This window comes from Diospyros lotus, chromosome 8, assembly GCF_014633365.1.
Source record: "Diospyros lotus cultivar Yz01 chromosome 8, ASM1463336v1, whole genome shotgun sequence".
NCBI lineage: Eukaryota > Viridiplantae > Streptophyta > Magnoliopsida > Ericales > Ebenaceae > Diospyros > Diospyros lotus.
In genome coordinates this window covers 17,512,011-17,538,164 of record NC_068345.1, presented here as the reverse complement: position 1 = coordinate 17,538,164, position 26,154 = coordinate 17,512,011, and the positions used below count along the sequence as shown (strand labels likewise).

General features: G+C 40.0%; 1 protein-coding gene across 1 annotated transcript; it reads right to left on the bottom strand.

The window, feature by feature from the left end:
• Positions 1 to 781: 781 nt before the first annotated feature.
• LOC127808552 (uncharacterized mitochondrial protein AtMg00810-like) lies at positions 782 to 1,234 on the bottom strand. The gene has a single exon (XM_052347119.1). It carries the CDS (start codon positions 1,232 to 1,234, stop codon positions 782 to 784), a length of 453 nt encoding a protein of 150 aa, XP_052203079.1.
• Between the last annotated feature and the right edge of the window lie 24,920 nt (positions 1,235 to 26,154).

Sequence of the window (26,154 nt, the reverse complement as noted above, 5' to 3'; positions counted from 1 at the left end):
TTACATTCCTACTATCTAGGACTAGATTACATTAATTTAAATATAACAAGAAGATAAAATACAAAGATAAATATATAAAAAAAGAATGAAACAATCTAAACAATCAAACAATCTAAACAATCTATCACTTATCTCTATCTTGATCTTGATCTCGGCTGGTTGTTATCTTCGGATATTTCAACACTCGCCCTCAAGTTGGTGAGTGGATGTCTTCCATTCCCAGCTTGCTTACTAGTTCCTCAAATTTCCTAATAGGCAATCCTTTAGTGAGAAGATCTGCCACCTGTTGATTAGTTGAAACATAGGAGATTTGTAGCAGCTTGGATTCTAATTTTTCTTTAATGAAATGCTTGTCAATTTCAATGTGCTTGGTTCGGTCATGTTGTACTGGATTATGAGCAATATTGATTGCTGATTGATTGTCGGATAGAAGCTCAAGCGGATATGGTATTTGAATCTTTAAATCTTCTAGGATAATTTTCAGCCACAAGAGTTCACACACACCAAGAGCCATAGCTTTGAATTCTTCCTCAGCACTTGACCGTGCTACTACTCTTTGTTTCTTACTCCTCAAAGATACCAAATTTCCTCCTAGGAACATGCAGTACCCAGTTGTGGAACGTCTATCAACTAAAGAACCTCCATAATCAGCATCCGTGTACCCTTGAACTTTTAAACCAGCTCTCGGTGCAAAAAGAATGCCTTTGCTTGGTGTAGCTTTTAAATAATGAAGAATTTTCCTTACTGCTTGCATGTGTTCCTCATTGGGGCTGTGCATGAATTAACTTACTAGGCTTACTCCAAATGCTATGTCCGGCCTAGTATGTGAGAGATATATCAGTTTCCCTACCAACCTTTGGAACTGCCCTTTATCTATTGCTTCTCCAGAGTAATTTTCTCGTAGCTTGATGTTTGGATCTACTGGAATCTGAGCTCCCTTTCCTCCTAGCAATCCAGTCTCAGTCAATAAGTCAAGAGTGTACTTACGCTGAGATAGGTGGATTCCTTTTTGAGAATAGGCCACCTCATTGCCTAAGAAATACTTTAGCCTTCCAAGGTCTTTAATCTCAAATTTCTTAGCAAGATTTTGTTTTAGGCTTTCTTGCTCAGCTTCATCATTTCCTGTCACAACAATGTCATCAACATAAACTAATAGAGCAGTTACCTTATCTTTCGTGTGTTTGAGGAAGAAGGTGTGGTTCCCTCGACTTTGTCGGGATCCCATTTTATGCATTGCTGTAGAAAATCGCCCAAACCATGCTCGTGGAGACTGTTTAAGTCCATATAATGCTTTGTTCAATCTACACACTTGCCCTTCTTTGTTGTGAGAAAATCCAAGAGGTAATTCCATAAATACTTCTTCCTCTAAATCCCCATGCAAGAATGCGTTTTTAACATCTAGTTGTTGTAGTTTTCACCCTAAATTTGCTGCTAATGATATGAGAACTCGAACTGTTGTCATCTTTGCTACTGGGGCAAAAGTCTCAAGATAATCAATCCCATAGGATTGTGTATAACCCTTGGCCACTAGCCTTGCCTTGTATCTCTCAAGAGTACCATCAGCTTTGTATTTTAAATTAAAGACCCATCTGCAGCCCACTAGTTTAATTCCCTTGGGGTGAGTCACCTCCTCCCAAGTTTGATTCTTGTGCAAGGCCCTCATCTCTTCTAACATGGCTTCTTTCCAATTTGGATCCTTTAGTGCCTCCTCCATTGATTTTGGAATAACACTAGCATCTAGGGTGGTTAGGAAACTTCTGTAGATAGGAGAAAGGCGATGGTAGGATAGAAAATTTGCTACGGGATGTTTGGTGCATGTTCAGACCCCTTTTCAGATGGCAATAGGAAGGTCTAGATCAAGGAATTCTGATTCTGTTTGGTTGGTATTTTGTTCTGCAGATATGTGCTCTTCCACTCTTGAATTAGGGGCTGCAACTGGTGTGGGTTGAAGATCATCATTAGGCTGTCGTCTCTTGTACACATAGGGTGAGCCTTTGTATCGGTTGGTAGAAGTCAGCTGCTGGTTTGTTGATTCAGTGTTATTTGATGGGAAAGGCTTAGGGAAAGGATGGACAGAATCATTGGTTGAAGTAGGGGGTTCTGGAAGAAAATTTGGAAGGAAATTATCCATAGTTTCTAGTTGAGTATGCTCCCCCTTAGGCTGAGAATCAAAAAAGGATTGGGACTCAATGAAGGTGACATCCTTAGAAATATAGACTTTCTGAGAGATAGGATCATAACACTTGTATCCTTTTTGGGTTGGAGAATACCCTATGAAGACACATCTTTTTGCTCTAGGATCTAACTTGTCTCGGTGGACCTTAGGTATGTGAACAAAACATACACATTCAAAAACTTTGAGAGGCAATGGAGAATGCAGTTTCAGGTCTGGGAAGAACTTGGTTAGACTTTGGAAAGGACTTTGATTGTCAAGAATCTTGGATGGGACCCTATTAATGACATAAGTAGCTGTCAAGACTGCCTCCCCCCATAGATATTTAGGAATATTATGATAATGAAGAAGGATTCGAGTGACATTCAGAAGATGCCTCATCTTCCTCTCGGCCACTCCATTTTGTTGTGGAGTGTCGATGCATGAAGATTCATGGACAATTCATTCGTTTTGGAAGAAGAGATGTAAATGAGCATTGAAATAATCTCTTGCATTATCTGTCCTAAATTTTTGAATTTGAGTTCCAAATTGTGTGTGAATCATTTTGCAAAAATAAGGGAGAACAGTCCCAATACTAGCCCTATCCTTTAATAGGAAGACCCAACACATTCTAGTACAATCGTTTATGATTGAGATGAACCACTTGGCCCCCGACTGATTTAAAATTCTTGAAGGACCGCAAACATCTGAATGAATCAAAGCAAAAGGTCTAGATGATAGTTTATTGCTAATTGAATAAGAGGTTCTATGATGTTTGGCCATAACACACACATCACACTGAAAAATACTAGGATCAAGAGTTTTAAACAAAGTAGGAAACATTTCCTTCACTAAACTAAAAGGAGGATGACTTAGTCGAAGATGATGAAGCCAAATGGCAGCTCGGTCAGAGGCTGTTTTCTGGGTTGAGTAGGCTGCCTGCAGCTGATCTTTAGGCTTAGTGCTCCTCCCTTGTAAGATATACAGCTCATGTTGCTCTTTAGCCACACCAATCGTCCTCCCCGTGTCCATGTCTTGAAATTTACACACATATGGAGAGAAAACAACATTGCAATTGAGGTCTTGAGTGAATTGTTTTATGGAGATAAGGTTAAGGGTTAAATCTGGTACATAAAGTACTGGATTTATTGACAAATTCGGACCAAAAATAACTTTGCCTTTTCCTTTAACGGGAATTGTGGTCCCATTGGCAATAGTGATCTGTTTGGATGATGTAAAAGGCTCATGAGTATAAAAAAATTGGAAATTGGGTGTCATATGGTTTGTAGCCCTTGAATCCAAGATCCATGTGTTATTCCTACCAGTTTTGGAGGCTAAAAAAGGAGTAAAACAGATTTATTTACCTTGTTGAGCCATAGAGCAGGATGCTCCTCCATCTTGAATGGTTTTTAGAAATTCCTTTAGCTTATGAATTTCTTCTTTATTGAGTTGATTGAAGTTCATACCAGTTCCAACACCCGGCCTTTCTTCTTTTTCTGCTTCTTCCTCTTGTTCTTTGTTTGAAAGGTAGCTTTGAGGGTAGTTTTGTGGAGGACCTTGAGTCCTTATATTCTTGAATCCACCAAGTTTATTGAGGACTGCTTCCTTTCCATGCAACTTGAAGCAGGTCTCCTTAGTGTGCCTCGACTTATTACAGAAGGTGCACCACTGCCTTTCTCGTCCAGACTTATTTCGGTTTGTTGATTGCTTCCATGATTTGTTGCTGGAAAGGAGTGCTGATCCTTCCATATTGGATCCACCAAGCATGGCTCCTCTCCTATTTTCTTCACTTCTAACAATAGCAAACACCTCATTTAGGCTAGGTAATTTATCCTTACCGAGAATTTGAAGCCGTACTTGATCGAACTCGGGATTTAAGCCGGCTAGGAACTCTACTATCCGGTCTCTTTCAAGAATTTGATTGAGAGTAGCAGTATCCACTTGGCACACCATCTTTATAGCTTGGTATTGATCAAGCTCTAACCATAGGCCTAGCATCGGATTATAATACTCTGTGATTGTTAGTTGGCCTTGCTTTGAACCATTGATCTTTGTTTTGACATCAAAGATTATAGATGCATCATTGGCCTTTGAGTAAGTCTGATAAACAGTCTCCCAAACTTCTCGGGCAGTACTAAGGAACATAAAGTTCCTGCTGATATTTGGTTGTATTGTGCTCCATAGCCACGACATGATGCGAGAGTCTTCCACATCCCATGCGCTGAAGCCTGGATCAGTTTTTGGTGGAGGATTCCCAGTTAGGTGGGTGCTCTTTCCTCGGCCTTTAAGAAGGGTTTTGATTAGCTGCGACCATTGAAGAAAATTCCTACCATCTAGCCGGTAGGATTGGTGAATACTTGATAGTTCGCCAGTAAGAGGAGGTTGATCCACTGCAGTTGTTTCTCCAGTGATGATAATTGGTGAAGAATACGGATTTGCTGATATTTCTGACATTGTTGTGAAGGAAGAACAGAAGGATGAAAGGTTTAGATGGTTGGAACCTAAGGAAAAATCGGGTGCTATTAGGGCACGAGCAATGAAGGCACTGAAAACAAGATTGTGCAATGAAGGCACTGATTACTAGAAGAACAGGCTTGGATCGGCGAGCCCTGATACCATATTGGAAAAAGGAATCGGTAGTCCTTATAATTTTATTGATGTCAATAATAAAATTTATACAAGGGGTTCCTAAGAATTCTCCTATATTTTAGGACTAGATTACATTCCTATTATCTAGGATTAGATTACATTCCTACTATCTAGGACTAGATTACATTAATTTAAATACAAGAAGAAGATAAAAAAAGAATGAAACAATCAAACAATCTAAACAATCTCGATCTTGATCTCGACTGGCTGTTATCTTCGGATATTTCAACAAGTTTCTATGTGCAAACGAAACCTATTGGGTACATCAAGAGTGTTGTGCAAAACAAAACCTATTGGGTACACCGCAAGGGAGTTTCTGGAAACCCAATTTTGGCCGTGTGGAAACCTAATTTAGGAGTGTTGTTTTTTGTTTTTCTTTATTGGGTACATCAGGGAGAAGTGTTGTTTTGATTGAATGTCTTATGTCCTGGACTTCAGGAACAAGTTTACTCAATTTTATATATAAGCTCAGTTTTGGGTTTGTTTTCTGTTCGGTTAGCTCAGTGTCAATCTCGGTTAATTCGGTTTTTGATTAATTCCGGTTTGGTTCGGTTGTTGGGTAGGTTAATTAGTTCGGTTAGACCAATTTGGACATCGGTTTGAACCGGTTCGGTTATTTCGGTTAGTGTTTTTGTTTAGTTCGGTCCAGTTCGGTTTGCTAAAAACCGGCCGGTTCGGTTAGGTTAAACCGAATGCACACTCCTATAAACCAACAATGCAACAATAATGGAATGACAAGTGAAATATGGAATTAAGCATGAGAAAACAAATTGTTGTAGATCAGTTCTAGGTTCAATAAGACAAAAGCAACAATAATGCAACATAAACCACACTTGAAGAATCTAAGTATCTAACTGTCTAATTGGACTTTTTTCTCTTCATATTATTCCAACAAACGATTTTCATTAGACTCAAAATCAAATTCCTTGAGCTCTTGCTCATCTTCTTTTTCTGATTGAAAATCATATTCATGAAGCTCTTTCATCATAGAATTTCTTTGAGGTTGAAGCATTTCGTTTGCTCTGGATGCTTCACCAACCATTTTCGAAGTGATTCCCGTACCAAACTCAACTTCTTCATCATCTCCTCCTTCAACGATCCATCCTTGTGCATTACTAGCATCACTAACAAATAGCACATCAACATTCCTTTCCTTTTCCCTTTTTTGCTTATTCATCAATTTCGCATTAAATTGAACAAAGATTAAATTGTTCAATCGATTCACATCCAATCTATTTCTTTTTTTCGTATGTATCCACATAAATAAAATAAAAACAATATCAATATAAATGATAGGGATAATGAAATTAAAATATTAAAAACGTTTTAAAATATACACTAATTGGACATTTTAAGAACTGAAGTTGTATCTGACGATGCTCTTGTACTCCGAGTCCCATCCGACATTTTTAATTTAATCGAAGAAACTTGCAATAGAAACCTCTATATATATATATATAACCAATAACCTCACTTTATATTCAAAATAACAATAACGTATCATGCCATATCTGCAAAATAATCAAATTAAAACAATAAAACAACAAAATAACTTCCGTTTTATAATATAATGAAAACAAAAGTTATTTTCTGCAAAATAACCAATAACGTCATATAATTTTCTTTTTTCAATCTTCTTCATTATGTAAAAACACATATATTATATATATAATGAATAATAGAAACTAAATATATATCTAATATATAAATAAAAAAGAAAAATAAAATAAAAAGTAAAAAACGAAAACATTAAAACAGCCAAACCTAATAACCACAGAGCGAGAGAGAGAGAGAGAGAGAGAGGGGAGGGGGAGGGGTTACGACGGAGATGGAGCTTGCCGGCGGTGGAGATGGAGCTTGACAGCGAGGACGCGATGACGTAAAGGTGGTGAGGATGAAGCTTGGCGGCGAGGATGGAGATGGAGGCAGCGACGACGTTGATGTATTAGCAGGTCGGGGGCGTTGAGGCAGCGACGACCTTGGGGTGAGAGGAGTATGAGAGGGAGAGACGGTTGAGAGATGAGCGATTAAGAAATGAAAAACCCTAAATATGGCTGATATTTAAAGCTAAAAATTTGGCGGCCCAGGCGGTACTACTGGCCGATTAATTGGGCCGGAGCCTAGGAGGCCTGACTAGGGTATGTTCTTAGCGGCCAGCGGTCGCCTAGCGCCTCGTCGGCGCCTAGGCAGCTACCTAGGCCGATTTTACGAACACTGGTAGCCACTAAACAAGGGACTCGGTCTATAACCGAGTATTCAAACTTACTGCAAACCTTGTGGCAAGAATTTGCTGGGTAATCTTGAAAAAGGGTCAGGGGCATGTACTTCTAATTTAGCCTTCATAGGTATTACTTCCACTTCTCTTATCTTACATGCTTTAGACTTAGCCCTACAAAATACTTGGATTCTTGACTCTGGAGCCACTGACCATATGACCCCTTTCTTACACAGATTTTTGTCCTACAAACCATGTCCTAGTAGAAGAAAAATAGTGTTGGCCAATGGATCCTTAACAACTATAGTTGGACAAGGGGTATCCTCATAAGCAACCATCTAACCTTGAAAGATGTTCTTCATGTCCCTAAGCTTTTCACCAATCTTGTTTCCATTCAAAAGTTAACCCATGATGCTAACTACCGTGTCATCTTCTATCTTTCCTTTTGTGAATTTCAAGAAAAGGACTCATGGAAGATGATTGGGCGTGCTAGGGTAAAATATGACCTCTTATCATCTTGAAGACCTTAGTGGACAGATTGTTAAAAGGCAGATTTTCCCTATATCATTTTAGTTAAACCTAATAAGGATTTACTTTGGCTTCTTCATTTTCGTCTAGGACATCCATCTTTTAATGTTCTTCAGTTTATGTTTCCCTCTTTGTTCAAGGGATTAGATGCTAGGGATTTCCAATGTAATGTATGTGAACTTGGTAAACATAGAAGGGTTTCATTCCCTCTCAATAATAGTAGAAGTTCACTTCCTTTTGATCTAATTCATAGTGATATATGGGGTCCCTTTCCGATTCCTAATCTCTCAGGGGCTTGGTGGTTTGTGTTGTTTGTAGATGGTTGTATACAAGTGGTTTGGCTATATCTTTTAAAAGCTATATTAGAAGTGCACACCATCTTCCCAAATTTTTGCAATATGGTTAAAACTTAGTTTGGGGCTGAAATAAAAATGGTCCAGATAGATAATGCTAAAGATTTCTTCAAGCAAACGTTATCCAGTTTCTTCCAACAGAAGGGTATAATCCACGAGTCTTCTTGTGTTTACACCCCACATCAAAATGGAGTGTCTGAGAGAAATAATGACCATTCGCTAGCTGTTACATGGGCTTTGATGTTCCACAATAATGTTTCTAAACATTATTGGGGAGAAGCTGCTTTAACAACAACTTATCTCATTAATAGGTTACCCTTTAGAAGTCTTGACTCTAATAGTCCAATTCAGCTTGCTTCTAAAGCTTTTCCAAATTTCATGCCATTTAATGGACTCTGTCCTAAAGTGTTTGGTTGTGTGAGTTTTGTTCACAATCACTCACCTGATAGAGTTAAATTGGGCCTTAGAGCTCTTAAATGTATCTTTGTTGGGTACTCTTCCACTCAAAAGGGGTATAAATGTTTTCATCCTCCATCTAAAATGTTTTTTGCCTGAACTGATGTAAGCGGAGGAGAGTTCCTATTTTAGTAATTCTTATCCTCAAGGGGGAGATTGAATTCTTGGAAGAAGGGAATAGGGAATTGTTTCTTCCTACCCTTCCTTCTTCTTCCTTTAATCATTCTTTATCTCATCCAAATGATATCCCATAAGATTCTCTAAATGTGATACACAGGGAATATCTCCGGCCTTCTTCTAGTCCTTTAAAGGTGTATTCAAGAATAAAGGCCTCACCCTATGCATGCTGAATCATTTGAACCAGGTCTAGAATCCTGTATTCCCAATTCTAAACCTACTTCATTATCCATTCAGCCTAAGCAATCCCTTGATCCAGCTACATCAAAGCCTGATCTGAGTAGCTATAAACAACTTGAACCTAAACTCAATGACCTAGACATTCCCATTGCCCTCAGAAAAGGAACTTGGACTTGCACTAAACATCCTCTCCATTTGTACATGTTGGAGAGTCTTAGACTGCTAAGGAGTCTAACCGAGAGAAGAGACGTGGGCCTAAAAATAATCAGGTGCTAATAAGTAGAGATAAGGAGGATTTGGAGACTCAAGGGATAATGAAAACAAGAGTCTAGATAAGTCCCTAAAATTCAATAGAATTTGTAGGAGTACGCTATGTATCTAATCTTGTATCAAACTTAAATTTATGTTGTATTTTATCTCTTAATTGTTAGATATAGATAGCATAACAACTTGTATAAGAGTGAGATTCACGATTAATCAAGTAAGAGTTTGATTTTTCACAAACTCATTTTGATTCTCGGGTTCCCTGCCTAAGGGACCTAACTTTGTTAATGGTATCAGAGCTTGGCTCTTTCTAGCCCAAGTATCCAAATTATATGGATACTCCAAGCCTCGGGAATGCGGCCCCTATTGCTGCAGAGTCATCCCTCAGTTCGACTCGTCAACACACTGTAATTCCAGCTGCTGTAATTGCTACCAACACCCTATCAATGGATAGGCACACCTTGCAAATCACACAACATAGATTGAACGGAAGAAACTTTGAGGAATGGTTTCATTCCGTCTCATTGGTGATTCAAGGGAAAATTTGGCTATCTCATCGGGGCTATTCCAACTCTACCAGAGGAATCCGGAGAATACCAACGATGGGAGGTAGAGAACGCTATTCTAATGGCTTGGCTTATTAACTCGATGGAACCTAAGATAGGCCGACCCTATCTATTCTACAAGACTGCAAAAGAAGTACGGGATGCAGTCCAAGAAATTTACTCTAATCTTGAAAACACAGCTCAATGTTTTGAGATTAGAGTAGCAATCAGGACTACTAAACAGGGTAGTTTTGGAGTTATAGAATATTACAACAATTTGATGGAGCTATGGCAAGAGATTGATCTGTTTTATGTTCCAAAGTGGGAGTGTTCTATCTACAGCCAGAAATATAGCAAGATGTTGGAGAAGGAGAGGATCTTTAACTTCCTCCAAGGACTTAATTCAGATTTGGATGAAGTGAGGGGACGACTCCTAGGTACCAAGCCATTACTGTCTCTCTGAGAAGTGTTTGCAGAGGTCAGATGTGAGGAAAGTAGGAAGAAGGCATGCTCCTGGTAACATAACCAAATACAGGTTCTACTCTTGCTGCTATCAAAAGAGAGGACAACCCTAGGGACAAACAGTGGTGTGGACACTGTAATCGGCCCTACCATACAAATAATACATGTTGGAAGATACACGGGAAACCACCAAACTGGAAACCCAAACTGTTGGCGATAGCAGTCTTGAGAGTCCTATCAAAGGGAGACTTTTATCTCTATCTTCTCTTAGTATTTATCCATGTATATTATCAGTTTCTTATTTTCTATTTTATTGTTTTTGTAATCTGATTCTCTTCCTACAAATTAGGAGACATATTAGGGAGTAGTATTGGAGTGGAAGTGTATATAAGAAAGCTCTTGTATCAATTTTATATATTATGAATGAGATTGATTTCTTCTACATGGTATCAGAGCCTCGTTAATAGGCTGATACAGTAAACCCTAGTGCTTTCATTGCACAACTTCAAGTGCCTTCATTGCACAGTCACCATTCACCGTCACTATTCACGTAGAAATGCATTTGTCCGGCCACCCCCTTCGAGCACTGCCACCACTATTGGGTTCGCCGTCATTAGATCGGCCGACCACCGGAGAACCACCGCCATCAAAGTCCCCACGCGCCGTCACGTGAAGGAGCGCCCACAGCCCTTTCGCCTCCAGATGCTCTAGATCTGATCGCCAGCATCTCTCTAGCCCATCCCTGGTGCCAAAATCTTCCGTTGCTGAGTGCTTCTTCCTTCCATTGTGCCTGCCTTCATTGCAGATTTTTTCTTCCGTTGCTGAGGCTTCCTTCTTCCATCAGTGAGTGATCTCGGAAGCCTTTGACAGTATGACAAAGACATCCCCTCCTTCTTCTAGCATAATCGGAGATCTAAATCCGATAGACTCTACTCCTATGGCTGCCGAATTGCCAACTCTACATCAATCCTACCGATTAAATGGTAGGAATTATCTTCAGAACTCTCCTCAAGGGTCGAAGCAAAGGAAGTCACTTGACAACAGATCCACCAAAAGAAGAAGACCCATCCTTCATAGCATGGGATGTGGAAGACTCAAGAATTTTGTCATGGCTGTGGAGTACAATGCAGCCAGACATAAGTAGGAACTATATGTTCCTAAACACAGCCAAGGAAGTATGGGAAACCGTCCAGCAAACCTTCTCCAAGGTTAGAGATGCATCAGTGATCTTTGAGGTAAAAACAAAGATCAACTCCACTAAACAAGGGCCGCTAACAGTGACCAAATACTACAACCAAATGAGGGGCTTATGGTTGGAACTTGATCTGTATCAAGCAATTAAAATGGTGTGCAAAACAGATGCTGCTGCCCTTCATCAGATTGTGGAGAGAGATCGAATTGTAGAGTTCCTAGCCGGCTTGAATCAAGAGTTTGATCAAGTTCGGGTACAAGTCCTAGGTAAGGACAAACTTCCTAGCATAAATGAGGTTTTTGCCATCGTTCGAAGTGAGGAGAATAGAAGAAGTGCAATGCTTATTGATTATAGTCTTGAAGGATCAGCCCTCTTTATCAAAAACAAAGAGGGAGATGGGATGAGGTTTGGGAGTTCAGTCACCCAAACAAGGAATACAAGTCGAGAAGGACAATGGTGTACTTATTGCAAGAAGCCCCGGCATACCAGGGAAACTTGTTTTAAATTACATGAAAATGAGGCTGTGTTGAAGAAGATTGGAGGATTCAAGAATATGAGATCTCAAAGTTATCTCTCAAGCAAGGATCCGGAAGAAAAGGGTGGAAAAGAAGAGCCAAAAGAGCCGACAGAGGCTGATCTAAAGCTGTTAAATACTGAAGAACTCAGCAAACTAAAAGCCTTCCTAAGAACTTTTCAAGATGGAGCTTCATGCTCCACTGATCAACAAGGTAGATCTCTATCCAATTGTTCTTTTTCAGCTTTGAAAATTGATAGGGATAACATGTGGATCCTTGATTCAGGAGCCACGGATCACATGACACCTAATCCCAATTTTTTTGAGACCTATGAGCCCCTTATCACTGCCAAACAAATCACCATTGCAAATGGTGTATCAGTCCCTATTACCGGAACAGGAACCATTCACATCAGCCCTTCTTTAACCCTTAGTCATGCTCTTTGTGTCCCAAATTTGACTACCAATCTGATTTCTATTTGTTAATTAACCAAAGATCTAAACTGCTATGTTGTTTTTTCTTCTCATTTGTGCAAGTTTCAGGCCAAGGACACGGGGAAGATGATTGGTGTAGCTAAAAAGTATAATGGGTTGTACATTTTGCAAGGGGAGAATCCTAACACAAAAAGAAGAAGGCTTGGGATGGCATATTCCATTGAAACCTCTACTGATTTCTCCTCAATTTGGCTCCACCATCTTAGATTAGGCCATCCTCCTTTCATTTTATTAAAGAACATGTTCCCTAGTTTGTTTAGAAACCTAGAGCCTAGTGATTTTCAATGTGATGTGTGTGTCATGGCAAAGCACCACCGAGTGCCTTACCCTATCAGCAATAAATTATCTTCTAAACCATTCTTCTTAGTCCATTCGAATGTTTGGGGACCATCTAAAATTTCAAACTGTTCGGGAGCTAGGTGGTTCATCACCTTCATTGATGATTGCACTAGAATGTGTTGGGTGTACCTTTTAAAAGACAAATCTGCCTTTGGGTCTACTTTACAACACTTTTGCAAAATGATTCTCACTCAATTTGGCACATCTATTCAACAATTCCGGACTGATAATGCAAAGGATTATTTTAAAAATCCCTTGCATCTATTTTTCCAAAAAGAAGGCATTATTCATGAATCATCTTGTGTGGACACCCCCCAACAAAATGGAGTGGCTGAGAGAAGGATGAGACACCTTCTCAATGTCACCCGCACGCTTCTTCACCATCATAAAGTTCCAAAACAGTTTTGAGGGGAGGCTGTGCTAACAGCAACTTATGTGATAAATAGAGTGCCATCTAGGGTCCTAAAACATCAAAGTCCTCTCCAAAAATTAGCTTCCTTCTATTCTGATTTTTCTTTGCATTCTCAACTGCCACTTAAAGTCTTCGGGTGTGTGTGTTTTGTTCACACTCCTAAAAATCACCAGGACAAGTTTGACCCAAGGGCTCATAGGTGTGTCTTCCTAGGCTATTCTCCTACTCAAAAGGGCTACAAATGCTACTATCCTACCCTAAGGAAGTTCTATATGTCTAAGGATGTTACATTCCATGAAAATGAGTCATACTTTGCCCCTCTTCAAACCAGCAGTCAGGGGGAGCCTAATTTCAGCGAAAATCCAGCCTCTGAAACTTCTGTTCCCTTGGTAGAAACCAGTCCTTTGGAACTTCATTGCCCATCCATCATGAACTAGCCTCTATTCCCAGTGACCATCAACCAACCCATGTCATTTCCCAGCCATCTACAATTCGGTGCAAGGGTTCTCCATTTGTTTACAAAGACAACAGCACATCACTACTCAACAGCCTATCCAATCATCAGTCCCTTGTCCAGCCCTGGAACCTACATCAAGTGAAGATGATGCTTCAGCAGAGTGCAGTCCATGCCTCGAACCTACTGACCTTGATCTTCCTATTGCTCTCCGGAAGGGAATTAGATCCTGTACTCAACATCCCGTGTCCAATTATTTATCCTATCATCGCCTATCATCTAGCCACTGAGGATTTCTCTCTTCATTGGATGCTATTGTTATCCCAACATCAGTAGAAGAAGCTCTAAAGAACCCTAAGTGGAAAGAAGCTATGCTCGAGGAGATGAGGGCACTTAACAAAAATCATACTTGGGATCTCATGGCCGAACCCAAAGGTGTTAAGCTGGTTGGCTGCCGGTGGATATTTAATGTGAAATTCAAAGCTGATGGTACTCTTGACCGGTAGAAGGCAAGGTTAGTTGCCTAGGGCTACACCCAATCCTATGGCATTGATTACCTTGAAACTTTTGCCCCGGTCGCAAAGATGACTTCTATTCGGGTTCTTATTTCATTGGCAGCAACACATGGGTGGCAACTCTAGCAATTTGATGTGAAAAATGCATTCTTGCATGGGGATTTAAAGGAGGAGATATATATGGAACTACCTCCTGGTTTTCACCAGGAAGGGGGAGGAAAAGTATGTAGACTTAAAAAGGCTCTCTATGGGCTAAAGCAATCTCCACGTGCTTTGTTCGGTTGATTTTCTAAAGCTATGCTATCTATGGGATATCATCAAAGCAGGGGGGACCATACTCTCTTTATCAAGCATCATGGTGATCTGATGACAGCTTTACTTGTATATGTGGATGATATTGTGATTACTGGTAATGATACTGCTGAACAGGTAATCTTAAAGCAGAACTTGGCTAAATAATTTGAAATTAAAGAACTTGGGGTGCTGAAATATTTCTTGGGCATTGAGGTTGCATACTCAAAAGATGGCATGTTCTTGTCACAAAGAAAGTATATTATGGACTTACTTATAGAAACAGGGCTTTTAGGAGGAAAAGGATCTAGCATACCAGTGGATCCAAACCTAAAGTTGCAAGCAAATACCAAAGATGAGGTTTCAACGTCTAGTCGGTAGGCTGATTTATCTCTCACATACTAGACCTGATATAGCTTTTGCAGTGAGCCTTATAAGTCAATTTATGCATAATCCCTCCTCAGAACATATGCAAGCAGTAAGGAGGATTTTGAATTATCTTAAAGCTACACCAGGAAAGGGAATCTTATTTATCCCAGGGGATGTTTTAAAGATTCAAGGATATGTGGATGCTGACTATGGGGGGTCTCTAGTTGATAGGAGATCCATGACTGAGTATTGTGTGTTCCTAGGGGGTAATCTGGTATCTTGGAGAAGCAAGAAGCAAGGAGTTGTAGCAAGATCAAGTGCAGAAGCTGAGTTTCGAGCTATGGCTCTAGGAGTATGCGAACTTCTATGGTTGCAGATAATACTAGAAGATCTAAAAATTCCAGTACAGAGACCCATTGAGTTGCTATGTGATAACCAGTCAGCGATCAGTATAACTCATAATCCGGTTCAACATGACCGGACAAAACATATTGAGATTGATCGTCATTTCCTCAAAGAAAAGCTTGATTCAGGTCTCCTCAATATCTCATATGTGCCATCAAGGTGTCAAGTGGCTGATATTCTAACAAAAGGATTGCCTACTACACAGTTTGAAGACCTAGTATCCAAGCTAGGGATGAGCGATATTCATTCCCCAGCTTGAGGGGGAGTGCTGGCGATAGCAGTCCTAAGAGTCGTATCAAATGGAGACTTTTATCTCTATCTTCTCTTAGTATTTATCCATGTATATTATAGTATTTATCCATGTATATTATCAGTTTCTTATTTTCTATTTTATTGTTTTTGTAATCTGATCTCTTCCTACAAATTAGGAGACATATTAGGGAGTAGTAGTGGAGTAGAAGTCTTTAGGGTCCAAGAGTGTATGTCTATAAGAAAGCTCTTGTATCAATTTTATAGATTATGAATGAGATTGATTTCTTCTACACAGACCTATGAGAGAAAAAGAGAGGCCAGCTTATGCAGCAGTAAGCATTCCCGCAGGTGAAAAAGGTATGGGTGTGAATTTGACTACTGACCGGGTGGGATTTCTACAAAAATTGTTGAATGGCTTACATTGTAAAGGAATCAGATGGTTTAACAGCTAATACCTTAGCACCTATGGCCCAAAAAGGTAATCAGTTTCTATCCTTAATTGCTAGGAGGATGAATAGAAGTTATTTGGTGGTAGATACCGAGGCCTTTGACCACATGATCGGATCTATATCCATGTTTGAGAAGTTTGATATTGGAGACAAGGAGTTAACCGTATTGATGGTAGATGGAACCATGTCTTTAGTCATGGGAAAAGAGATGTGTAGCTGGTTTACAACTTGAATATGTTTTATATGTGCCAAACTTAAAGTGTAGTTTACTATCTGCTAGCAAGCTAACAAGGGATGTGGATTGCCTTGTAACATTTTGTCCCTCATAATGTATCTCTTTTAAGACCGATCCTCAGGGAAGATGATTAGCAGTGCTGAGGAGAAGGATGGACTATATTGGCTATCTAACAATAAGGCTATCCCTAATTAGTTAACTCATAGGTTTTCTCTTACTGTTAGTTTGAATTTTGAGATTTTGTTATGGCACAAACGTCTTGATCATCCTAATTTTTCATATTTGAAACACTTGTACCCAACTTTATTTATTAATAAAGAGAAGTTGGTACTTGCCAAACAAACTCGTACTCATCAATCGAACCCATACACTCCTTCTAAACCCTTTCACTTGATCCATGGTGACATTTGGGGACCAGCTAGGGTTCCAAACTTGAATGGTGCTAGATGGTTGGTAACCTTCATTGACGACCACACAAGAGTATGTTGGGTATACCTAACAACAACAACAACATATCCAGCCGTTATCCCACTATGTGGGGTTTGCTACATGAATTCTAGACTTCTATGTTGGTTACATCCCAACAGATAGTTTGTCTAGAATTCATATTTGGATCCGACTAGGTTTTACGCTGGTTGTCGGCTACCTAACGCAACCCTCCTCCTTTATCCGGGTTTGGGACCGGCAGTGGATAATATCCCCTGGTGGAGTAATGATGAAATGAAGTTTCAACACCATCTTCATATGGAGAAGTTTCATGAGATGGTGGTGAATGAAGATAATTGATATAGTTGTGTTCCATCACTTAGTTGACATGGTATACCTAATGAAAGAAAAATCTGAGGTATGTGCAATTTTTCAAAACTTTCATAAACTCATTTTAAACGTGTTTCGGTTCTCTATTTGTATTCTTAGGGCTGACAATGATCGTGAATATTTTTTTGTACCCATTCACTCAATACCTTACTACCAATGGGATTTTTCATCAAAGCACTTGCCTTTATACTCCTCAGCAAAATGGGTAGTTGAGTGGAAAAATTGCTATTTACTTGAAGTGGCTAGATCTCTAATGTTCACTAGTTTCACTCCTAATCGGTATTGGGGAGAAGTTGTCCTAACAGCCTCTTATTTGATTAATAGGCTGCCATCGAAGGTCCTAAATTATTTCAGTCCTTTGCACATCCTCACGTCTATCTTTCCCCATGTTTGAATTCTGAATTCTCTTTCTCCCAAAGTGTTTGAGTGTGTGGTATATGTCCTATCAAACCAATCCTAAATTAGAACCAAGGGCATTTAAATGCATATTCATTGGTTACTTTCCTACCCAAGGATGTAAATGTTATTGTCCTACATCACAAAAATTCTTTGTTTCTTGTGATGGAACATTTGTTGAAGATGAATTTTATCACTCAAGTACTCCATTGCAAGTGGGAGAAAATCACTAGGATCCTACCGTGCCAATGCCTATCTCTTTATCTATTCCTTCTTCTCTTCCCAATAATGAGTTTATTCAAACAGATGCAGGTGTTCATTCACAGCCAGCAACCTTTGAACCTAACTCATCATCTCCTCAAGATCCTCAACCAACCTATCTACTAGCAGAACTAGAGGTAACTGATTCAGGGGAAGATCTATGTCTAGAAAAACCAATAAAAATTTACTCAAGACGTGTTAAACATCCATCTCCTCAACTCGACTAATTGTTAAAACCAAAGGAAGGTCCAACAAATGAGGAGAATACAACAACCAACAGTGACTTGAACATCCCTATTGCTATTAGAAAAAGGTGTAAGGTCTTGTGTTAAGTATCCAATATCAAACTACTTGACATATTCCAGGTTATCCCCTCAATTCAAGGCATTCACCACAATTATGGATGGAGTAGCTATTCCTCAAAGTATTCATGAAACCTTGAGTGATCCTAAGTGGAAGGAGGCTGTGATGGAGGAAATGAAGGCACTAGACAACAATCACACTTGGGATCTAGTAGATTTCCCAAGAACAAGAAGATTATAGGGTGCAAATGGGTGTTTACAGTAAAGTATAAATCAGATGGAAGTATAGACAGGTATAAAGCCAGGTTCATTGCCCAATGATTCTCTCAAACCTATGGGATAGACTATGAGGAGATTGTTAGGCCTCCGGTGTTGCGGACCTACCAAAGGCGCTACAAGAATCAAAGGAATGATGGTGACACAGCTGGATGGCGTAATAGCCAGCATGTGCGCAAAGGGTAGAGTAGGAACTTGGCTGGTTTGTGTAACAAACTAGCATATGCATAACCAAATACGGTTATGGAGGGGGGATAACAACCTATAAAGGGGGATTAGAAGAGAGAGAAAGGTGTGAAGAATTTGGAGTTTTCTTGCAGGAGAGACCTGGGCCTCTCGAATGCCCAATCTTGTTGCTTGTTTACATTTTTTCCTTGTAATTTGGAGTTGAAATACAACAGAAACTATTTGTGGATAATTAAGTTAAATTCAGAAGATTTATCCTCAAGTAAAAGTCAAGATAATGCTCGTAAAATTTCGGTATTCTCAAAGCTAAAGATAAGGCCTAATATCTCTCCTTTTATTTAGCTTATTTTGTTTTTCAGTTTCTAGATTATCTATAAGTTTAAACTAATTATGTTTTGTAGATAAGTTAGACTTGTATAATAGGTAGGATTCCTATCTCCTAATCTTGTATAAATCAATTCTATCAATGAAGCCGAGAATTCTCTATCTTTTCCAATTAAATTTTCATGGTATCAGAGCCAGGTTTGGCCAAAGAATCTCCCGATAGTCCTCCTTCCATTCTTTCTTCCAAAAGCGTGTCCTCGATTTCTAGTTCATCTCTTGCCTACTTACCAACATGGCCGGCAAGAGTACTCAGCTATCAGAAATCATCCCTTTACCCACCAACAATCAAGGCCCCATTGACAATCATATGTTCACTGTTACTGGACATAAATTGAATGGGCAAAATTGCCTACAACAGTCTCAATCCGTCTTGATGTTCATACGAGGGAAAGGAAAAGATGATTACTTGACCAGAGCAACAACCAAACCAGCAGAGGAAGATTCTACATATCGGAGTTGGCAAGCCGAGAATAACATGGTATTGTCTTGGCTCATTAATTCTATGGTCAATGATACAGGAGAAAATTTTCTGTTATATGATACAGCCCAAGAGATTTGGGAGGTTGCTAGAGAGGCTTACTCACATGTTGAAAACACCTCTGAACTATTTGAGATTGAAAGCTTACTTGATGATCTCAAACAAGGTGAATCACATGTGACTCAATATTTCAGTTCTTTGAATAAATATTGGCTACATTTAGATAAGTTCGATAACATTGAATGGAAGTGCACAGAAGATTCTACAAAATACAAGAAGATTGTTGAACAAAAGAGGCTGTATAAGTTCTTAATGGGCTTGAATAAGAATCTAGATGGTGTTAGAGGAAGGATACTCGGTACAAAACCGCTCCTTAATCTCCGAGAGGCTTTTTCTGAGGTTCAAAGGGAAGAAAGCCGACTGAAAATCATGCTTAAGCCAGCAATATCAAATCTGGAACACTCAGCTTTAGTAACCAGAGGCACTTCATTACAAAATTTCAAATCAAGGAAGGGACGACCATGGTGTGATCACTGCCATAAAGCAGGACACACCAAGGATACTTGTTGGGAGATACATGGAAAACCTACTGATTGGAAGCCAGCTCATGAGAGAAGAAGTAAGGGAAACCTAGTGTCCATAGAAGAGACCACTACAGTTGCAGTACCAACACCATTCAGCAAGGAACAAATGGAGTGGCTGAAGTCTATGTTTGAGAAGACTCAACCTAATCAGCCCTTAATCGTAGCATCTGGATCCATAGCCCATAAAGGTACTTTCTTACATGCGTTTGTCACTAAAAGAGATTTACCTATTGTTTGGGTGATTGATTCAGGGGCCTCAGATCATATGTTGGGACAAATCAGTTTGTTATCCGATTTCCAGCCATGTGACAAGAACTGGACTGTTAGGGTAGCTGATGGCTCTCTATCAAAAGTTGTGGGAACTGTTACTGTTACTATCTCAAAGGATATTGTGCTGAAATCGGTTCTTTTATTACCTAATCTAGATTGCAATCTATTGTCTATCAGTAAACTAACATCTAATTTAGATTGTATTGCCAAATTCTCAAAGAATGTATGTGAATTTCAGGAGCGGACTTCGGGGAAGATGATTGGCAATGTTGAAGAAGGATTGGGGCTCTATTTCCTTGCTAAGATCAACTCCGAAGATAACCAAGTTCAGTAGAACACCTATTCAGTCATTCCTTCAGTTTGTTTCTCCAATTCCACCACCAATCATAATAATACAATTATGTTATGGCATTATAGATTAGGACACCCAAACTTTGTTTACCTTAGGAAATTATTCCCAGCATTGTTTAGGAATCAAAATTCACAGCAAATACATTTTGAAATCTGTCAATACTCTAAGCATGTGAGAAATAATTATCCTAGTCAAAGTTATTCTCCTTCACATCCTTTTTCTATGATCCATAGTGATGTATGGGACCTTCTAGAGTTAAAAACATAACTGGTCCCGTTGGTTTGTTTCATTTATTGATGACCATACTCGGCTTACATGAGTATTTCTTATGAAAGAAAAATCAGAAGTTGGTTCCATTTTTCAATTGTTTCATTCTATGGTGGAAAAGACAATTTAATACCAAAATTCAAATCCTCAGAACCGATAATGCCAAGGAATATTTTTCTTCAATCCTTGGTTCCTATCTTTCAAACAATGGCATTATACATCAAAGTTCTTGTGTGGATACACCCCAACAAAGCGGTGTAGCCGAAAGGAAAAATCGGCATATCTTAGAAGTGGCTCGTTCTTTGCTATTTTCTATAAATGTCCCTAAACATTTTTGGGGTGAAGCCATTCTCATAGCCACTTATCTCATTAACCGATTACCCTCTCGAACTCTAAATCATCGTACTCCGAGTCAAATCCTTCTCAAATTCTATCCTCACACTCGGCTGCTATCTCATATTCCTCTTAAAATCTTTGGATGTACTGTTTTTGTGCATGTACACCAACAATTCCGAAGCAAACTTGACCCTAAATCTCGTAAATGCATCTTCATTGGCTATTCTCCTCATCAAAAAGGTTACAAGTGCTACGCTCCCAAGCATAAACGTATTTTTAACTCCATGGATGTAACCTTTTTTGAACATCAACCTTATTATCCCAAAACTGATATTCAGGGGGAGAATCATTCCTATAATTCTCAAGAATATTAGTTTTGGGAAACTCTTCCTATGCAGCTTCCTAGTCCTATGCAACAACAGCCTATGTAGCAGCAAACTTTGCAATCTGCTGCACCCATACATCCAGATCCTCTTGCAAGTTTCCTTAGTCCTCAGCCTCCTACCACCAAAGAATTTCAGGTCTACTCTCGGAGGAAGTCCCAACAGGAAAAGAGCATCAATCTTGCAATCAGCCCGACTAAGAAACTAGCCCCAATTCCTCTCCAAGTGACAATGACAGTGGAAATTATCTTGGGGATAGTTTGGATAGTGCAACCACTGATGAGACTGATTGGCCCATTGCCTTACGGAAGGGCGTAAGATCTTGCACTCAGCACCCAATACACAACTATATATCCTATAAGGATCTGCCATCAAAGTTTTGTGTGTTTTTATCAAATTTGAATAAGGTGCAGGTGCCAAATACAATTACAGAAGCCTTCCAACAGCCACAGTGGAAACAGGCTGTTCTTGATGAAATGAATGCCTTGGAGAAAAATGGAACATGGGAGATAACCTCTCTACCTCCTGGAAAACAACTTCTTGGTTGCAAGTGGATTTTTACAGTAAAGTATAAGGAAAATGGGCAGATTGGCCGATTCAAAGCTAGACTAGTAGCAAAGGGGTTCACTCAATCATATGGTATTGATTACCAAGAGACGTTTGCTCCCGTGGCAAAGTTAAATACCATCCGAATCCTATTATCTCTAGCTGCACATTTAGATTGGCCTCTTCACCAATTAGATGTGAAGAATGCATTTTTAAATAGAACTCTAGAAGAAGAAGAAGTCTACATGGAAATTCCTCATGGTTTTGAATCCAATCATACGAGAAACAAGGTATGTAAACTCAAACGATCTCTCTATGGACTCAAACAATCACCTAGAGCTTGGTTTGAGAGATTTACAAAGGCAGTCAAACAATAAGGGTACAATCAAAGTTAAGTTGATCACACACTGTTTATCAAACATACCATGGGAGGTAAATTATCCATTCTTATAGTATATGTGGATGATATTATTGTTACAGGAGATAACCAGCTGGAAATAAATAATCTCAAAGGCATGTTTGCAAAGGAATTTGAAATCAAGGATCTCGGAAATCTAAGGTACTTCTTGGGTATGGAGGTTGCAAGATTAGAAGAAGGTATCTCTGTATCCCAAAGAAAGTATACTCTAGACCTTCTAAAAGAAACTAGAATGTTGGGTTGCAAACCGATTGATTCACCTATGGATCCAACTATAAAGTTAGATCTTGGCAAGGAAAGTGCACCAGTTGACAAAGGAAGGTATCAAAGATTGGTGGGAAAGTTAATATACTTATCCCACACGCGGCCTGATATAAGCTTCTCAGTAAGTTGTGTTAGCTAATTTATGAATGATCCTAAAGAAGTACATATGAATGCTGTCTATCGCATCTTAAAGTTTCTAAAATTGACTCTGGGCAAAGGCTTAATGTTCTGGAAAACAAATAATCGAGGAATAGAAGTGTATAGTGATGCTGATTGGGCTGGTTTTGTTTGTGATAGGAGGCCAACATCTGGCTATAGTTCCTTTGTTTGGGGGAATTTAGTTACTTGGCGTAGCAAAAAACAGTCCGTGGTCGCAAGAAGTAGTGCGGAGGCTGAATTTTGAGCTATGGCTCAAGGGTTTTGTGAAGGAATATGGTTGAGGAGATTATTTCAAGAACTTCAAGTGGCTATCCCTAAACCTATTCAAGTTCTATGTGACAATCAATCTGCAATCAGCATTGCAAAGAACCCAGTCCATCATGATCGGACAAAACATGTTGAAATAGATCGGCATTTTATTAAAGAGAAGTTGGAAGAAGGAATGTTTCAGCTGGTATATACTCCCACTACAAATCAAGTTGCTGATATACTAACTAAAGCTCTACCGAGAAGAATTTTTGATGGAATGAGCTCCTAGCTTGGTTTGAACAACATTTTCCAGCTCAAGCTGTGGAGGGTGAGTGTGGATAATTAAGTTAAATTCAGAAGATTTATCCTCAAGTAAAAATCAAGATAATGCTCCTAAAATTTTGATATTCTGAAAGCTGAAGATAAGGCCTAATATCTCTCTTTTTATTTAGCTTATTTTGTTTTTCAGTTTCTAGATTATCTATAAGTTTAAACTAATTATGTTTTGTAGATAAGTTAGACTTATATAATAGGTAGGATTCCTATCTCCTAATCTTGTATAAATCAATTCTATCAATGAAGTCGAGAATACTCTCTTTTTCAATTAAATCTTCACTATCCTACTTCATTGGAATCCTATCTACTGTCTTGAATCTCATCAATTTTGGTATCAGAGCATTTGTCGATCACCATGGTAAATTTAACTGAGAGAGTGGGGGCACCTGGAGGAGAAGGTCGACACGATGAGGGGAGAGATTCAAACCATAAACTGGAACGTAGCAGAGATGCTCGAATAGTTCGCCATCATGCGAACAAGGTGGGACGGGTAGGAATGGGAGAGGAAGGCTAAGACCCATGGGAGCGAATGGCCAACGGAATTTACCCCAGACTTCGAAGTGACCCCGGGGGGCGGCATGAACCGGAGAATGGAGGGTGGTATGAGCGCAACATGGCGACAGGAAGGGAGAGGTCGGCGATTGGAGATGCCAACCTTTGAGGAAGACAACCCAGATGATTGGATTTTCAGGGCGGAGAGGTACTTTGCGATCAACCAGCTGTCCGATGATGAGAAGATTGAGTCCACTGCGTTGTGCTTCGAGGCAGGGGCCCTCACTTGGTTCCAGTGGGAGTTTAGGCGCAGGGGGATCCGCAGTTGGGAGGGGCTCAACCAAGGTATTCTCAACCTATTCCGTCCAACTCAAGAGGGGTCGCTAGAGGAGAGGTTCCTGGCTCTCCGACAAGAAGGGACTGTCAAGGATTACAGGTTGATGTTCGAGACTTTGGCCGTGCCAGTGTTGGAAGTCTCTGAGGCGTTCTTGGAAGGCCATTTCATTAATGGCCTTAAGCTAGAAATAAGGGCTGAGATCAGGGTACTGCAACCTAGGGGGTTGAATCAGATCATGACGTTGGCTCAATGTATCGAGGATAAAAATGTAGCCATGCTCAGCTACAGTAGGATGTTCGGACCAGCAAGATGTAATTTCCCTACCCACTCTACAACCAATGTCATTCGACCCCCTCTTATACAATCAAGAAGCCCGACTCCTCATTTGAGAGTTTTTAGTCCGGCGAGCAACAAGCTACCAGTGGTTGGGAGTGACAGCAATGTCCCTTTTAAACGACTCAGTGAGGCTGAGTGGAAAGCCAAAAGGGAGAAGGGTTTATGTTTTCGTTGTGATGAGAAATATTCGGTTGGCCACCGATGTAAGAACAAGGAGCTGCACGTTATGATGATTTATGATGAAGAGATGGAAGAGGAAGGAGTCGAGGTGGAAACAGGGGAAGGAAGGGAAGAAGAAGTGGGGCAAGGCAGCGAGGTCATTGAACTCTCAATGAATTCAATGGTTGGATTGACAACGCCACAAACAATGAAGCTGCAAGGGGATATTGAAGGGCAGCCAGTGGTAGTACTTATTGATGGAGGGGCGACACACAATTTTATAGCAGTTGAGCTGGTGCAGCAGTTGGGGCTTCCAAGAACAGAAACGGCTAGGTATGGGGTGATTACGGGGACAGGAATGGCGGTGCAAGGGGCTGGCATTTGCAAGGGGGTGAAATTGCACCTACAAAACCTACAAATCGTGGAGGATTTTTTGCCCCTGGAGTTGGGTAGTTCTGATGTAATCCTTGGGATGAAGTGGCTGGCAATAATGGGGAAGATGAGAGTGGATTGGAAGGCTTTAACTGTGAAGTTTCAGGTTGGGGGATTGGCCGTGACCTTGCAAGGAGATCCCAGCTTGAGCAAAGCTTGGTATCCTTGAAGGCTATGATGAAGGCCTTCAAGGAGAATGGAGAACGAATGCTGCTTGAACTAGGAATGATGGCAGCTGAATTCAATGAAAGTCAAGTAGAGGTTCTGTCGTTCCTAAAAGAGGTGTTAGCTGAGTTTAAGGAGGTGTTCACAACATCGGAGGGGCTGCCTCCTTCCAGAAAAAAAGATCATGCAATCAACCTACTTCCAAGCATGGTACCGGTCATTGTGCGACCCTATCGTTACCCTTACCTATAGAAAAACGAGATCGAGAAGATGGTAGGAGAGATGCTAGCTGCGGGGATTATACAACCTAGTTCCAACCCTTTTTCTAGTCCGATCTTGCTTGTTAAGAAGAAGGATGGAGGGTGGCATTTTTGTGTGGACTATAGGGCTTTGAATAAGGTGACCGTGCCCGACAAGTTTCCAATTTCAGAGATCGAGGAGTTGTTGGATGAGCTTCATGGGGCCACAGTTTTTTCCAAACTCGATCTTAAATCTGGGTATCATCAAATTCACGTTAAGGCCGAGGATATTCTGAAGACAGCCTTCCGGACACATGAAGGCCATTACGAGTTCCTCGTCATGCCTTTCGGATTGACGAATGCACCAGCCACATTTCAGTTACTGATGAATGACATTTTCAGAGAGCAATTGAGGCGTTTTGTGTTAGTATTTTTTGATGACATATTGGTTTTCAGCAAGGATTTTGAACAGCATGCACAACACTTATGTTGTGTTCTGGAGGTGCTGGCAGCTAACCAACTATTTGCAAATAGGAAGAAGTGCTTGTTTGGACAACTGGAAATTGAATATTTGGGTCACATCATATCACAACAAGGGGTTTCAGTTGATTGTAGCAAGGTACAAGCTATGATAGATTGGCCCACTCCTACCACGTTGAAGGAATTGCGCAGTTTTCTTGGGCTCATGGGATATTATAGGCGATTTGTTAAGGATTATGGCAGGTTAGCATGGCCTCTCACGGAGTGACTACAAAAGAACATTTTTTTTTGGTATGAGGCAACTGAACAAGCTTTCCAACGGCTCAAGGTTGCCATGGTGTCGCTGCC

Excerpts from the sequence above, each read along its gene's own strand:
- LOC127808552 (XM_052347119.1), bottom strand. The coding sequence starts at position 1,234 with ATGCATAAAATGGGATCCCGACAAAGTCGAGGGAACCACACCTTCTTC.